This window comes from Microcaecilia unicolor, chromosome 12 (genome assembly GCF_901765095.1).
Source record: "Microcaecilia unicolor chromosome 12, aMicUni1.1, whole genome shotgun sequence".
Classification (NCBI taxonomy): domain Eukaryota; kingdom Metazoa; phylum Chordata; class Amphibia; order Gymnophiona; family Siphonopidae; genus Microcaecilia; species Microcaecilia unicolor.
The window spans coordinates 77,998,338-78,014,301 of record NC_044042.1 but is presented as its reverse complement, the minus strand read 5'-3'; the positions used below and the strand labels follow the sequence as shown (position 1 = coordinate 78,014,301).

Here is a 15,964-nt window from a genome sequence, read left to right as displayed (position 1 = left end):
AAACGCACTGGTATAAAGCTAAGTATTTGTATTGTTTATATCAAAGGTTTACTCTACAATAAGATAGATTTGTTGCAATGGATACTGGTGCATATGAATAATAGACAGTCATGCTTTCTATGTCATTGAAGAGATTTTGTAACTAAGAATATTATTTTGTAAAAAAAAAAACACTTTATTGGTAAACAGTGGAAGAGAAATACTTTTTAACCAGATTGCAAATAAAGTATTGTTGTTATAAATATTGAATGAGTACAAAAGGGAGTCTCTATAGTGACTTTTGGTTTAGATAAATACTGATTATAATTGAAGTCATTTAGTTATAACATTCATGCACTAATGTTGCCATTAGCTCATGGCCTTTAACAAAACTTAGTGTGTGAGCCCTTACCGTCACTTTTTTTTGTAGGTAGTAAGGGCTCATGTGCTAATCCTGCCTGCTCTAACCAATTTTTCACACAGCAATGTAGATGTGCTGATTAGCACAGCCATGCCCCATCAGCAAAAAAGAATGTAAATTATATTTTAGTTCATGGGTAGTGCAAGCATATTTGGAACTTACCACGGGATGCTCTTTGAAGCTGCGGTAAGCACCCCACTAGTGCTTACCACAGTTTATTAAAAAGACCCTGTAATGTAGTACCTCTGTGGTATTCTGCTGCCCTTTATGCTAAATCAGGGCAGGTGTTGCACGCCCCCCTGCATTTACAGTACAGTGCACTTACCACACAACCATTTTAGAGTTACCCTTGCATACAAAATGTATAAGTTATCCAGTTCCAGGCTGGCAATTTTTGGACAACCCTGGATTCCTGACTACCCCTTCAAGTTGCATTATGGGACTTGCAGCACTGATTTCAAAGGGCAGGACCAGGCACTAAAAATCCCACACTGTTTTGGGATGTAATGTAAATTCAAAACCAGGGCTGCCTAAAATCTCCAGCTTGGAACTGGGTAATCTCTAACCAGTATTAAAAAAACTGGGATAAATAATACTAAACTGCGGTGGAATTTAGTGTGCACTACATATAAACTTGAAACGTATCTAGCAAAGAAATTCAACAAGATACATAAATTCAACCTATTCTTCTGTTGTTCGGGATACTACCTGATTATACCCAATGTAATATTACGTATAACGTGTATCACAATGTCAAAGCTTTCAGTTTGCTGTTCTATACTGCTGTTTCTTGTTTCTCTTTTATATTTTGCAAAATCTTTGAATGCTAAAAACTGGTTTTCAGCACTCCCTTACTCTGCAGTAAGCACACACTAGCGCTTTACCGCAGCTTAGTAAAAGGATTAGGAACCGTAAGGCACCACATAGAGCCAGAAAGGGGAAAAGCTGTAAAATCTGGTCTGGACTCTGGAGGAGTCTGTTTACCTGGAAGAAACTGGTAACCTTTGACCGCCAACACTGCATCTAAGGACCCATTCCTTATAATGCTGAGCTGAATGCCTGCCACCGAATTGAATATATTTCTTCTCGTTTGGATATTTGTTAATATAGTCAAATAACATGTCTTTTTTCGTTCGTTAACCTCCGGTGCCATTTGTTTTTTTTGTCACTGGTGAGGAACGGGTGATGAGGCACAGGCATCTTAGTAGCCTTATGGGGTCCTGGCGTCGCCCGGAAGTGGCTGCCGGCTGTCTGTGTTGAGTTGACGTGTTTTCTGGTGGTGGGAAGGCGCGTGTGAGGCTGGCAACATGGACGCGCTTTATCATCAGACGAATAAGTGAGTGTATAGGTTCCCTTCATTCCCATTTCGGGGCTTAAGCTTAGGAGCACCTGTATTTCCGTCTCTGCCCTAATGGTTGTACTACCCTCCCCCCCCCTATTCCATTTAGTTCCCATCAATGTAGCCCCAGCCATGGCTTTCACCCCAGGATTAGGGAACCCACTACCACCCCCCCCCCCCGCACACAGACTCAGGGGTTCAGTTGGGACTTGTCCTGCCAAATCCTTGTCTCCCCAGTCTTAAGGGTCCACTGCCAACTCCCGTGGTTCTGCTTAGCTCAGAGCCAGTGTAAGGGTTGTGGGCGTCCTAGGCGAACCTTCAGCCTTACACCCCCCCCCCCCTTCTCAATTATCTTTAACTTTCACAGTACCCCTAGCCTGCCCAACCTTTTTCCCATATTATGATAAAACTCTGTAATCACGATTGGCACTAGAAGTGCAGGTTAATTATGTGCTGATTGTTCTTGGACTTTGTGTGATTGTCAGTACCTGTTGTTTTGCTTTGACTGTAGCTGATCTTTGGTGGCTCAATAAGCTGCCTTGCCTAATGACTGAGCTAGCCCTGAATTAGCTGCTGGTGCTGAGATTTTCCCTGACTGGGGTATTTGGTATGGTTATAGGAGACCAGGGGTTAAATTTACTAAGATTACTGTGAGGCGTATTTTCAAAGCACTTAGACTTACAAAGTTCCATAGGTTACAATGTAACTTTGTAAGTCTAAGTGCTTTGAAAATGAGCCCCTCTATGTGCTAATACTTCTTAATGCATGTTATTTATCACAGATCCCTTTCTGTGCTGTTGAGCCTATTTATTAATAACACATGTGGATGACAATATTGCACTGTGAAGTGCTAGCACACTTCAGAAGGTCTTTGCATGATATTGATAAGTTGGGTACACCTACAGCACAGTGCTGCTACTACTTTTTGTTTATGTAGTAGTTCTGTACAATACATGCTTTATACAGCTCACAATCTGTGGTCAAGATGGGGTGCCTCAGACCATTGATAGAAAGGTCTTAAAATTATAAGGCGGAAGTTAATCAAAAGAGATAAGCCTAAGGAATCCTTTTACTAAGCTGCAGTAAACACTAGCGCGTACTTACTGCAGCTTAAAAGGGTTTACCGCGGGTTGTGCCCAGGCGTCCCTCAATAGCTTCCAAATGTGTGTGCGCTACCCATGTGCTAAAAAATATTTTTAATTTTTTGGCCAAGGGGGGCGTGTCTGGGTTGGAAAGTGGGTATTTCTGTGCTTATCAGTTACTGCATCTACATTGCCACGTGCTGATTAATGCATGTGCCCTTACCACCTACAAAATAGGTAGAGGTAAGGGCTCATGTTCTAATTTTTGTTAATGGCCACACACTAATGGCAACATTAGTGTATGGCTTTTAAAGTGGAAGATGGAAAGATGGCTATTTTCCATCTGTGGTACAAATGGTCTTAGGAAAAACCCGCTTAAGGGTATGCTAAGGCCACTTTCTACTACAGCTTTGTAAAAGGACCCCTAAGTATGCTGATGGCCTTGGAAAGTGGAGTGGAGGAGTAGCCTAGTGGTTAGTGCAGTGGACTTTGATCCTGGGGAACTGAGTTCAATTCCCACTGCAGCTCCTTGTGACTCTGGGCAAGTCACTTAACCCTCCATTGCCCCTGATACAAAATAAGTACCTGAATATATGTAAACCGCTTTGAATGTAGTTGCAAAAACCTCAGAAAGGCGGTATATCAAGTCCCATTTCCCTTCCCTTCCCTATGCTTTCCACCAGGATCTTCTAGGCCTGGATTTGCTTTGACTAAATCTTTAATAGTATTCAGGTTAGATCATGAGAAAATAAATGCACCTAACCAGACAAAAACAGAGAAAGGGAAGCACATCTATCCTGGAAGTTTTGTGTGGTTTTGTTTTGTTTTTTATTGTTTTGTTTTGAAAGTACAGCTCTGGGAAACAGAGTTTTAAGATAAGTTTCCAGTTCAAGGCTTCTAATTTACTGTACTGCAGTTGCTGCAGAATGACTGTACACTAAGCAAAGCACTGTTTACTTTGCAAACTAGTCTTTCATTTTTTTTTTTTTTTGTTTGTGGTACTGCTCCAGGAAAGAAATTATTCAGTTCTCTCCTTTTCTACATTTTCCTCAAAACCTCTGGAACTATGTTTCACAGGCTTCAGCTGATCTCTAGCATTCTCTTTACTTATTTATTTATTGCATTTGTATCCCACATTTTCCCACCTCTTTGCAGGCTCAATGTGGCTTACAATATATCGTGAATAATGGAAGTATATTAGAAGATAGATAATTAGTATTACAGCAGGATTTTTGGTAACTAGGGCTTCTCAGGGCTCAGCCCAGTCTTTCTTCAGTTCTCTTTCTGGGGCTGTTTTACCAAGCTGTGGGGAAAAGAGCCCTGTGCTGGCGGTCGTTTTTCCTGCAGGCCAGGGCTCTTTTTACCACAGTGGGTAACAAAGCCTCCATCACACGTGGCCATGTGGTTAGAGAACTCTTACTGCATTGCCATGTGACAGGGAGTCCTTACCGCCACCCATTGAGGTGGCAGTAAGGGCTCCCATGCTAAACCGGCGGTAACAGGAAATGGTACGCACTCGCAGGACTACCGCTGCTCTGTTAAAGGGCCCCTCTGTTTTTGAGGCAGATAGGTTGGTTTGCTATGCCATCAACATTGACAATAAATAAATATAATAATAATAATAAATTGACCTTAGAGCAGTGGTTCCCAAACCTGGTCCTGGAGGCACCCCACCATTCAGTTTTTTGGGATACCTTATTCATGAGATAGATTTGCATTTAGTGGAACTAGTGTATACAAATCTCTCTCATGAGTATTCATTGTGACTATCCTAAAAACCTGACTGGCTGGGGTACCCCCAGGACCGGTTTGGGAACCACTGCCTTAGGTACACTTCAGGACATCATTCTAAATAGCATGATCAATTTTATTGCCATCAAAAATCATATTCGGTTAAATTCAAAAATATTTTCTGGCTGATATTTAGCTAGTGGCATTCAGTATTTTTTTAAAACATTGATTGTAACTGGCTAAATTAGCCCATAATATTTAGTGCTGGGCTATATCCTGGTCCCGGCATTGAATATCTGGAGCTAATTTGACCGACGCTGACTGCTGGGGCTTATGCGGGTCCTGGCCGATATTCAGCTGGGGTCCACATAAGACAGTTATGCGGCTTCTGGCTGAATATCGGCTGAGACCTGCATAACCCCTTTCTGCTTTTTAAAGCCCCTCGATACTCCTTCCTTCCTTCCTCTCCCCTGCACGCTGCTATGCAGATCCTGAACTTCCCCCACCCCCTCTCCCCGCATTATAGGGAAGTCCCCCTGGGTCTACCTGATGTCTCTGGTGGTCTGTGGGGTCGTTGGAAGCAGGCACGAAGCCCCCTTGCTCCTGCCCCTTGTGGCTTCCCTAAGAAAATAAATGCTGCGACTTTGCTGCAGCTATTTTCTTAGGAAAGCCATAAGGGGTAGGATTGAGGGGGCTTGGCTTCCGTCTCCAGCGACCCCATGGACCACTAAAGACATCAAGAACCCCCCCGGCAGGTAGAAGGTGGGTGGATGTTCAGGGAGGGGGTATAACATAGTAACATAGTAGATGACGGCAGAAAAAGACCTGCACGGTCTATCCAGTCTGCCCAACAAGACAACTCATGTGTGCTACTTTTGTGTATACCCTACTTTGATTTGTACCTGTGCTCTTCAGGGCACAGACCGTATAAGTCTGCCCAGCACTAGCCCCGCCTCCCAACCACCGGCTCTGGCATAGACCGTATAAGTCTGCCCAGCACTATCCCCGCCTCCCACCACCGGCTCTGGCACAGACCGTATAAGTCTGCCCAGCGCTATCCCTGCCTCCCAACCTCCAGCCCCGCCTCCCACTACCGGCTCTGCTATCCAATCTCGGTTAAGCTCCTGAGGATCCTTTCCTTCTGAACAGGATTCCTTTATGTTTATCCCACGCATGTTTGAATTCCGTTACCGTTTTCCTCTCCACCACCTCCCGCGGGAGGGCATTCCAAGCATTCACCACTCTCTCCGTGAAGAAATACTTCCTGACATTTTTCTTGAGTCTGCCCCCCTTCAATCTCATTTCATGTCCTCTCGTTCTACCGCCTTCGTATCTCCGGAAAAGGTTCGTTTGCGGATTAATACCTTTCAAATATTTGAACGTCTGTATCATATCACCCCTGTTTCTCCTTTCCTCCAGGGTATACATGTTCAGGTCAGCAAGTCTCTCCTCATACGTCTTGTTACGCAAATCCCATACCATTCTCGTAGCTTTTCTTTGCACCGCTTCGATTCTTTTTACATCCTTAGCAAGATACGGCCTCCAAAACTGAACACAATACTCTAGATGGGGCCTCACCAACGACTTATACAGAGGCATCAACACCCCCTTTCTTCTGCTGGTCACACCTCTCTCTATACAGCCCAACAACCTTCTAGATACAGCCACCGCCTTGTCACACTGTTTTGTCACCTTCAAATCCTCAGATACTATCACCCCAAGGTCCCTCTCCCCGTCTGAACCTATCAGACTCTCGCCACCTAACACATAGGTCTCCCGTGGATTTCTATTCCCTAAGTGCATCACTTTGCATTTCTTCGCATTGAATTTTAATTGCCAGACCTTAGACCATTGTTCTAGCTTCTTCAAATCCTTTTTCATGTTTTCCACTCCCTCCGGGGTGTCCACTCTGTTACAGATCTTAGTATCATCCGCAAATAGGCAAACTTTACCTTCTAACCCTTCGGCAAGGTCACTCACAAATATATTGAACAGAATCGGCCCCAGCACCGATCCTTGAGGCACTCCACTACTCACCTTTCTCTCCTCTGAGCTAACTCCATTCACCACCACCCTCTGGCGTCTGTCCGTCAACCAGTTCCTAATCCAGTTCACCACTTTAGGTCCTATCTTCAGCCCATCCAGTTTATTTAAAAGCCTCCTGTGGGGAACCGTGTCAAAAGCTTTGCTGAAATCTAAGTAGATTATGTCTATAGCTCGTCCCTGATTCAATTCTCCTGTCACCCAATCAAAAAACTCAATGAGATTCGTTTGGCACGATTTCCCTTTGGTAAAACCATGTTGTCTCGGATCTTGCAACTTATTGGCTTCCAGGAAATTCACTATCCTTTCCTTCAGCATCGCTTCCATTATTTTTCCAATAACCGAAGTGAGGCTTACTGGCCTGTAGTTTCCAGCTACTTCCCTATCACCACTTTTGTGAAGAGGGACCACCTCCGCCGTTCTCCAATCCCTCGGAACATCTCCTGTCTCCAAGGATTTATTAAACAAATCTTTAAGAGGACCCGCTAGGACCTCTCTGAGCTCCCTTAATATCCTGGGGTGGATCCCGTCCGGTCCCATGGCTTTGTCCACCTTTAGCTTTACAAGTTGTTCATACACACTCTCTTCTGTAAATGATTCTGTATCCACTCCACTATCATTTGTACTTTTTCCAGTCCATCGCGGTCCTTGCTCCAGGATTTTCTTCAGTGAAAACAGAACAAAAGTATCTATTTAGCAAATTGGCTTTTTCTTCATCATTATCTACATAGCAGTTCGCAGTATCTTTTAGTCTCACAATTCCCTTTTTAGTCATTCTCCTTTCACTAATATACCTGAAGAAACTTTTGTCACCCCTCCTTACATTTCTAGCCATTTGTTCTTCCGCTTGCGCTTTCGCCAGACGTACCTCTCTCTTGGCTTCTTTCAGTTTCATCCGGTATTCATCCCCGTGTTCTTCTTCTTGAGTTTTTCTATATATCTGGAACGCCAACCCTTTAGCCTTTATTTTCTCAGCCACTTGCTTGGAGAACCATATTGGTTTCCTTTTTCTCTTGCTTTTATTTACTTTCCTTACATAAAGGTTTGTGGCCCTATTTATAGCTTCTTTCAGCCTGGACCACTGTCCTTCCACTTCTTGTACAGTGGTGGAAATAAGTATTTGATCCCTTGCTGATTTTGTAAGTTTGCCCACTGACAAAGACATGAGCAGCCCATAATTGAAGGGTAGGTTATTGGTAACAGTGAGAGATAGCACATCACAAATTAAATCCGGAAAATCACATTGTGGAAAGTATATGAATTTATTTGCATTCTGCAGAGGGAAATAAGTATTTAATCCCTCTGGCAAACAAGACCTAATACTTGGTGGCAAAACCCTTGTTGGCAAGCACAGCGGTCAGACGTCTTCTGTAGTTGATGATGAGGTTTGCACACATGTCAGGAGGAATTTTAGTCCACTCCTCTTTGCAGATCATCTCTAAATCATTAAGAGTTCTGGGCTGTCGCTTGGCAACTCGCAGCTTCAGCTCCCTCCATAAGTTTTCAATGGGATTAAGGTCTGGTGACTGGCTAGGCCACTCCATGACCCTAATGTGCTTCTTCCTGAGCCACTCCTTTGTTGCCTTGGCTGTATGTTTTGGGTCATTGTCGTGCTGGAAGACCCAGCCACGACCCATTTTTAAGGCCCTGGCGGAGGGAAGGAGGTTGTCACTCAGAATTGTACGGTACATGGCCCCATCCATTCTCCCATTGATGCGGTGAAGTAGTCCTGTGCCGTTAGCAGAGAAACACCCCCAAAACATAACATTTCCACCTCCATGCTTGACAGTGGGGACGGTGTTCTTTGGGTCATAGGCAGCATTTCTCTTCCTCCAAACACGGCAAGTTGAGTTCATGCCAAAGAGCTCAATTTTTGTCTCATCTGACCACAGCACCTTCTCCCAATCACTCTCGGCATCATCCAGGTGTTCACTGGCAAACTTCAGACGGGCCGTCACATGTGCCTTCCGGAGCAGGGGGACCTTGCGGGCACTGCAGGATTGCAATCCGTTATGTCGTAATGTGTTACCAATGGTTTTCGTGGTGACAGTGGTCCCAGCTGCCTTGAGATCATTGACAAGTTCCCCCCTTGTAGTTGTAGGCTGATTTCTAACCTTCCTCATGATCAAGGATACCCCACGAGGTGAGATTTTGCGTGGAGCCCCAGATCTTTGTCGATTGACAGTCATTTTGTACTTCTTCCATTTTCTTACTATGGCACCAACAGTTGTGTCCTTCTCGCCCAGCGTCTTACTGATGGTTTTGTAGCCCATTCCAGCCTTGTGCAGGTGTATGATCTTGTCCCTGACATCCTTAGACAGCTCCTTGCTCTTGGCCATTTTGTAGAGGTTAGAGTCTGACTGATTCACTGAGTCTGTGGACAGGTGTCTTTCATACAGGTGACCATTGCCGACAGCTGTCTGTCATGCAGGTAACGAGTTGATTTGGAGCATCTACCTGGTCTGTAGGGGCCAGATCTCTTACTGGTTGGTGGGGGATCAAATACTTATTTCCCTCTGCAGAATGCAAATAAATTCATATACTTTCCACAATGTGATTTTCCGGATTTAATTTGTGATGTGCTATCTCTCACTGTTACCAATAACCTACCCTTCAATTATGGGCTGCTCATGTCTTTGTCAGTGGGCAAACTTACAAAATCAGCAAGGGATCAAATACTTATTTCCACCACTGTATGTCCTCCCAGCCCATCAGCTCCTTCCTTAGGTATTCCCCCATTTTACTAAAGTCAGCACACTTGAAGTCCAGGACTTTGAGTTTTGAGTGGCCGCCCTCCACTTCAGCCGTCATATCAAATCAAACCGTTTGATGGTCACTGCTGCCGAGGTGGGAACCCACTCGGACTTTTGACACGCTATCCCCATTTGTGAGCACCAGATCCAGTGTCGCTCCCTCCCTCGTGGGTTCCGTCACCATTTGTCTGAGCAAAACACTTTGGAAAGCATCCACGATCTGTCTACTTCTCTCCGATTTCGCCGACAGAACCTTCCAATCTACATCTGGCAGATTGAAATCTCCCAGCAACAGCACCTCCCTCTTCTTTCCTAACTTTTGAATATAAGTTTCTGAAGAGCAGCAAGCTGAGGGGAGGGGGAGGAAAGGAGGGGGATTTTTCAGGGGCTGGGAGGAGGGATTGGGGGATTTTAAAAAGCAGAAAAAGGTTATCCGGGTTGTGGTCGATATTCAGTCCTGTTGCCCACATAGCTAAGTGGATAGAATTTGGTCAGTAGACATGCAGCCACAGGAGGTGAGCTATGACCCCTCTACTTTGGAGTCAGATGGCGACAGAACAGACCAATGAAAGGAGAACTGAAGCTTTGTCAATATCTGCGCCGCCTATGCCCACCTAGTGTCTACCAAAAAATCAGTCCTGGACGGAGGTGCTGGTTCATTTGAAATCTTAAATTGGGGGCCCCACCAAACTTGTTCGTACAGGGCCTTGCAATTTTAAGGCCAGCCCTGTCCAAAATTATTGTAATAACTGACCAGGCCCTAAATATCCAGGTATTAAGCATGGGAGTCTGGATTGAATTTTACATCCATGCCACAATATTCTGATTGTACCTCCTTTTTAAGCAGGAAGAAATAAAAAATACATAGCACTGCATATCTACAGTAGTACGATTCATTATAAGCTGACTGCTAACCAGATGAAAACAAAACTTGTTTTTAATGATAGAGGATTGTCTGCTTTCACCTTTTTACCATCCTGAAAGCTCTGCTGCCGATTGCATTTAATTGTACTCATTTCTTCATCATCTCCTTTCTAGGCAAGTCCATGAAGTGCAGTTGCATATGGGTCGGCTGGAGACTTCGGACAAACAGTCCGTGCACCGTGAGTAATTAACCATTGAACGGTGGACATAATGCAATCTAATGAGCCGGGGACTGGATGTGCTCTTAACATGGGACAGTGGTGTACAGGAAATAAATCCACATAAACCATAAAAGATCTTCAGACTTTTACATATTTAGAGCATCCAATCATCTGTTTCCTTCCATGTTGTTGCGTGTATGTGCATGTGAGGAACTGGTAGATGCCTGAATTATCAATAAAACATGATCAGTAAGAAAGAGAAAGTGTAGCTCAGTAAATCCTTCAATAATATTTCCCATGCTCTACCTTTTAAACCAGTAAAAATGGAAGTTAGCTAAACTAGTTAAAAATAACTATGGGAAAACCTGTTTCTTTACACTGGTTTAAATTTGGTAACTGGGCAAGTCACTTAATCCTCCATTGCCCCATGTAAGCCGCATTGAGCCTGCCATGAGTGGGAAAGCGCAGGGTACAAATGTAACAAAAATAAAATAGATACTATTGGAGATTCTACGTGGAATGTTGCTATTCCACTAGCAACATTCCAAGTAGAAGGCTGCGCAGGCTTCTGTTTCTGTGAATCTGACGTCCTGCACGTACGTGCAGGACGTCTGACTCAAAGAAGCAGAAGCCTGCGCGGCCACATTGGTGATCTGCAAGGGCCGACTTCTACATGGAATGTTGCTACTATTGGAGATTCTACTTGGAATGTTGCTATTCCATTAGCAACATTCCATGTAGAAGGCTGCGCAGGCTTCTGTTTTTGTGAGTCTGACGTCCTGCACATATGTGCAGGACATCAGACTCACAGAAGCAGAAGCCTGCGCGGCCACATTGGTGATCTGCAAGGGCCGACTTCTACATGGAATGTTGCTAGAGGACTTTGGTCCTGGGGAACTGAGGAACTGAGTTCAATTCTCACTTCAGGCACAGGCAGCTCCTTGTGACTCTGGGCAAGTCACTTAACCCTCCATTGCCCCATGTAAGCCGCATTGAGCCTGCCGTGAGTGGGAAAGCGCAGGGTACAAATGTAACAAAAATAAAATAGATACTATTGGAGATTCTACATGGAATGTTGCTACTATTGGAGATTCTACATGGAATGTTGCTACTATTGGAGATTCTGTTGCTATTCCACTAGCAACATTCCATGTAGAAGGCTGCGCAGGCTTCTGTTTCTGTGAGTCTGACGTCCGTCAGACTCACAGAAGCAGAAGCCTGCGCAGCCACATTGGTGATCTGCAAGGGCCGATGTTGCTAGTGGAATAGCAACATTCCATGTAGAATCTCAAATAGTAGCAACAGTGGAGGAGTGGCCTAGTGGTTAGGGTGGTGGACTTTGGTCCTGAGGAACTGAGTTTGATTCCCACTTCAGGCATAGGCAGCTCCTTATGACTCTGGGCAAGTCACTTAACCCTCCATTGCCCCATGTAAGCCGCATTGAGCCTGCCATGAGTGGGAAAGCGCAGGGTACAAATGTAACAAAAATAAAATAGATACTATTGGAGATTCTACGTGGAATGTTGCTATTCCACTAGCAACATTCCAAGTAGAAGGCTGCGCAGGCTTCTGTTTCTGTGAATCTGACGTCCTGCACGTACGTGCAGGACGTCTGACTCAAAGAAGCAGAAGCCTGCGCGGCCACATTGGTGATCTGCAAGGGCCGACTTCTACGTGGAATGTTGCTACTATTGGAGATTCTACTTGGAATGTTGCTATTCCATTAGCAACATTCCATGTAGAAGGCTGCGCAGGCTTCTGTTTTTGTGAGTCTGACGTCCTGCACATATGTGCAGGACATCAGACTCACAGAAGCAGAAGCCTGCGCGGCCACATTGGTGATCTGCAAGGGCCGACTTCTACATGGAATGTTGCTAGAGGACTTTGGTCCTGGGGAACTGAGGAACTGAGTTCAATTCTCACTTCAGGCACAGGCAGCTCCTTGTGACTCTGGGCAAGTCACTTAACCCTCCATTGCCCCATGTAAGCCGCATTGAGCCTGCCGTGAGTGGGAAAGCGCAGGGTACAAATGTAACAAAAATAAAATAGATACTATTGGAGATTCTACATGGAATGTTGCTACTATTGGAGATTCTACATGGAATGTTGCTACTATTGGAGATTCTGTTGCTATTCCACTAGCAACATTCCATGTAGAAGGCTGCGCAGGCTTCTGTTTCTGTGAGTCTGACGTCCGTCAGACTCACAGAAGCAGAAGCCTGCGCAGCCACATTGGTGATCTGCAAGGGCCGATGTTGCTAGTGGAATAGCAACATTCCATGTAGAATCTCAAATAGTAGCAACAGTGGAGGAGTGGCCTAGTGGTTAGGGTGGTGGACTTTGGTCCTGAGGAACTGAGTTTGATTCCCACTTCAGGCATAGGCAGCTCCTTATGACTCTGGGCAAGTCACTTAACCCTCCATTGCCCCATGTAAGCCGCATTGAGCCTGCCATGAGTGGGAAAGCGCAGGGTACAAATGTAACAAAAATAAAATAGATACTATTGGAGATTCTACATGGAATGTTGCTATTCCACTAGCAGCAACATTCCATGTAGAAGGCTGTGCAGGCTTCTGTTTCTGTGAGTCTGACGTCCTGCACGTATGTGCAGGACATGAGACTCACAGAAGCAGAAGCCTGCGCGGCCACATTGGTGATCTGCAAGGGCCAACTTCTACATGGAATGTTGCTAGTGGAATAGCAACATTCCATGTAGAATCTCAAATAGTAGCAACAGTGGAGGAGTGGCCTAGTGGTGGACTTTGGTCCTGGGGAACTGAGGAACTGAGTTTGATTCCCACTTCAAGCACAGGCAGCTCCTTCTGACTCTGGGCAAGTCACTTAACCCTCCATTGCCCCATGTAAGCCGCATTCAGCCTGCCATGAGTGGGAAAGCGCAGGGTACAAATGTAACAAAAATAAAATAGATACTATTGGAGATTCTACATGGAATGTTGCTACTATTGGAGATTCTACATGGAATGTTGCTATTCCACTAGCAACATTCCATGTAGAAGCCTGCGCGGCCACATTGGTGATCTGCAAGGGCTGACTTCTACATGGAATGTTGCTAGTGGAATAGCAACATTCCATGTAGAATCTCAAATAGTAGCAACAGTGGAGGAGTGGCCTAGTGGTTAGGGTAGTGGATTTTGGTCCTGAGGAACTGAGACCGATTCCCACTTCAGGCACAGGCAGCTCCTTGTGACTCTGGGCAAGTCACTTAACCCTCCATTGCCGCATTGAGCCTGCCATGAGTGGGAAAGCGCGGGGTACAAATGTAACAAAAAAACCCTATGCTTTATTGTAGAAGTTTAGCTTTTTGCTACATTACAATGGCAAGATGCTGTAAGACTGATTTTGGAGCTGGTTTGATGAGCTAACAAATTTTTAGATCACAAAAAAAAAAAAAATGCAGAGAAAGCTAGCCCTATTATATTTTGTGACGGTGAGGGTTGTTTTTTTCCCTGTAGAATTGCTTATGTGTAACCATGAAAATAATTTTGCCATCTTGTTTGATTTTTCTATAAAAAGTGTTTTGTTTATAGCAAATATTTGAAGGTAGGTTAACTTAAGTAGAATTATGGAATGAAATAATGTACTGCTTCATCACTGGTGTACCTGATTTAGCAACAGCTTAAATACCCTTTTTTTTTTTTTTAGTACTTTTCAACATGGGTGAGAAAAGCATTCTGAGGCTGGCTACATTTTATCTGTCTTTCCAAACTGGCCGGGTTGGCTTGGGGTGAAGGGCCCCCATAGTCCAGCCAATAACTACTACTACTACTATTTAGCATTTCTATAGCGCTACAAGGCGTATGCAGTGCTGCACAAACATAGAAGAAAGACAGTCCCTGCTCAAAGAGCTTACAATCTAATAGACAAAAAAAATAAAAAATAAAGTAATCAAATCAATTAATGTGAACGGGAAGGAAGAGAAGAGGGTAGGTGGAGGCGAGCGGTTACAAGTGGTTACGAGTCAAAAGCAATGTTAAAGAGGTGGGCTTTCAGTCTAGGTTTAAAGGTGGCCAAGGATGGGGCAAGACGTAGGGGCTCAGGAAGTTTATTCCAGGCGTAGGGTGCAGCGAGACAGAAGGCGCGAAGTCTGGAGTTGGCAGTAGTGGAGAAGGGAACAGATAAGAAGGATTTATCCATGGAGCGGAGTGCACGGGAAGGGGTGTAGGGAAGGACGAGTGTGGAGAGATACTGGGGAGCAGCAGAGTGAGTACATTTATACAATAACACTATTGACAATGATTTGAACCTGAGGTTATTTTCAAGACGTTTACTAGAAAAGATGGTTTGTTTGCCCTTGGTTTTGTTTTTTTCCAACCTATCAGGTATTGGGAACAATTATACAAAAGGGATTGAGAATGTCTGCCTAGAGACAAAACAACTCTGAATTAGCAGAATTAGAAAAGGTTCAGAGAAGAGCGACTAAAATGATAAAGGGGATGGAACTTCTCTCGTAAGAGGAAAGGCTAAAGAGGTTAGGGCTCCTCAGCTTGGAAAAGAGACAGACGAGGAAAGATATGATCGAGGTCTACAAAATCCTGAGTGGTGTAGAAGGAGTAGAAGTAAATCGATTTTTTTTTTTACGTGTTCCTAAAGTACAAAGACTAGGGGACACTCGAGGAAGTTACATGGAAATACTTTTAAAACAAATAGGAGGAAATATTTTTTCACTTTACAAATAGTTAAGCTCTGGAACTCTTTGCCGTAGGAGGTGGTAACAGCAATTAGCGTATCTGGGTTTAAAAAAGGTTTGGACAAATTCCTGGAGGAAACTTCCATAGTTTGCTATTGAGACAGACATGGGAAGCATCTTCTTGCCCTGGGATTTGTAGTATGGAGTGTTGCCACAATTTGGGTTTCTGCCAGGTATTTGTGACCTGGCTTGGCCACTGTTTGGAAAACAGGCTATTGTTATGTTCTTATGAAATTTGGCATGTGGAATAAAGAGTAAAAGGATACTTTTAGCCAGCAGTGGTCGGCGTTTTTTTGGCCACTGCTGGCGTTATGCCTGGCTATTAAATGCTGGGCCATATCCGGGCCCTGGCTTTGAATCTCTAGGTTTATGCATCTGGCCATCTCTTATGCGATATTCGGCATTTAACTGCCTAAGCAAAACCATATAAAGATAGGACTGTGTTTTATGAAGTTCAGTTTATCCAGTTAACGTAGGCAGTTAAGTGCTGACTAGCGTTGAGGTTAGCTGTCAGTGGTGATATTGTACTAACTGGTGAAGTGCCACTGAATATCAGCGGAGAGCCCCGCACAAGTGATCTAACCGGCCAGGACTTTTCCTGGCCTGTTAAATTGCTTTTAATTTAAATCCCATTGAGTTTGAAAATGGGCCAGAATGGACCAGGGGTTACAGAGAGATACCCCCTCCCCACAAAAAAAAAGGGGTCCAGTGCATTTCTGTGGGAGGAGTCCCAGCTCCTGTAGCCTAGAATTTACATCTTTTAGGGACCACCTCCTTTCCAACTTCTTCTCCCTGTTCTTTTCTCTCCTAATCCTCAAACTGT

At 44.4% G+C, this 15,964-nt stretch overlaps 1 protein-coding gene across 2 annotated transcripts in view; it reads left to right on the top strand.

The window, feature by feature from the left end:
* Window positions 1–1,641: 1,641 nt before the first annotated feature.
* GOSR2 (golgi SNAP receptor complex member 2) overlaps window positions 1,642–15,964 on the top strand; it is a 31,653-nt gene continuing 17,330 nt past the window's right edge. For both annotated transcript variants that reach the window (XM_030220985.1, XM_030220984.1), the window contains exons 1-2: window positions 1,642–1,736; window positions 10,387–10,451. In XM_030220985.1, coding sequence (XP_030076845.1) covers window positions 1,708–1,736; window positions 10,387–10,451 — 94 coding nt within the window. In that variant the 5' untranslated portion in view covers window positions 1,642–1,707. The remainder of the gene's footprint in view (window positions 1,737–10,386; window positions 10,452–15,964) is intronic.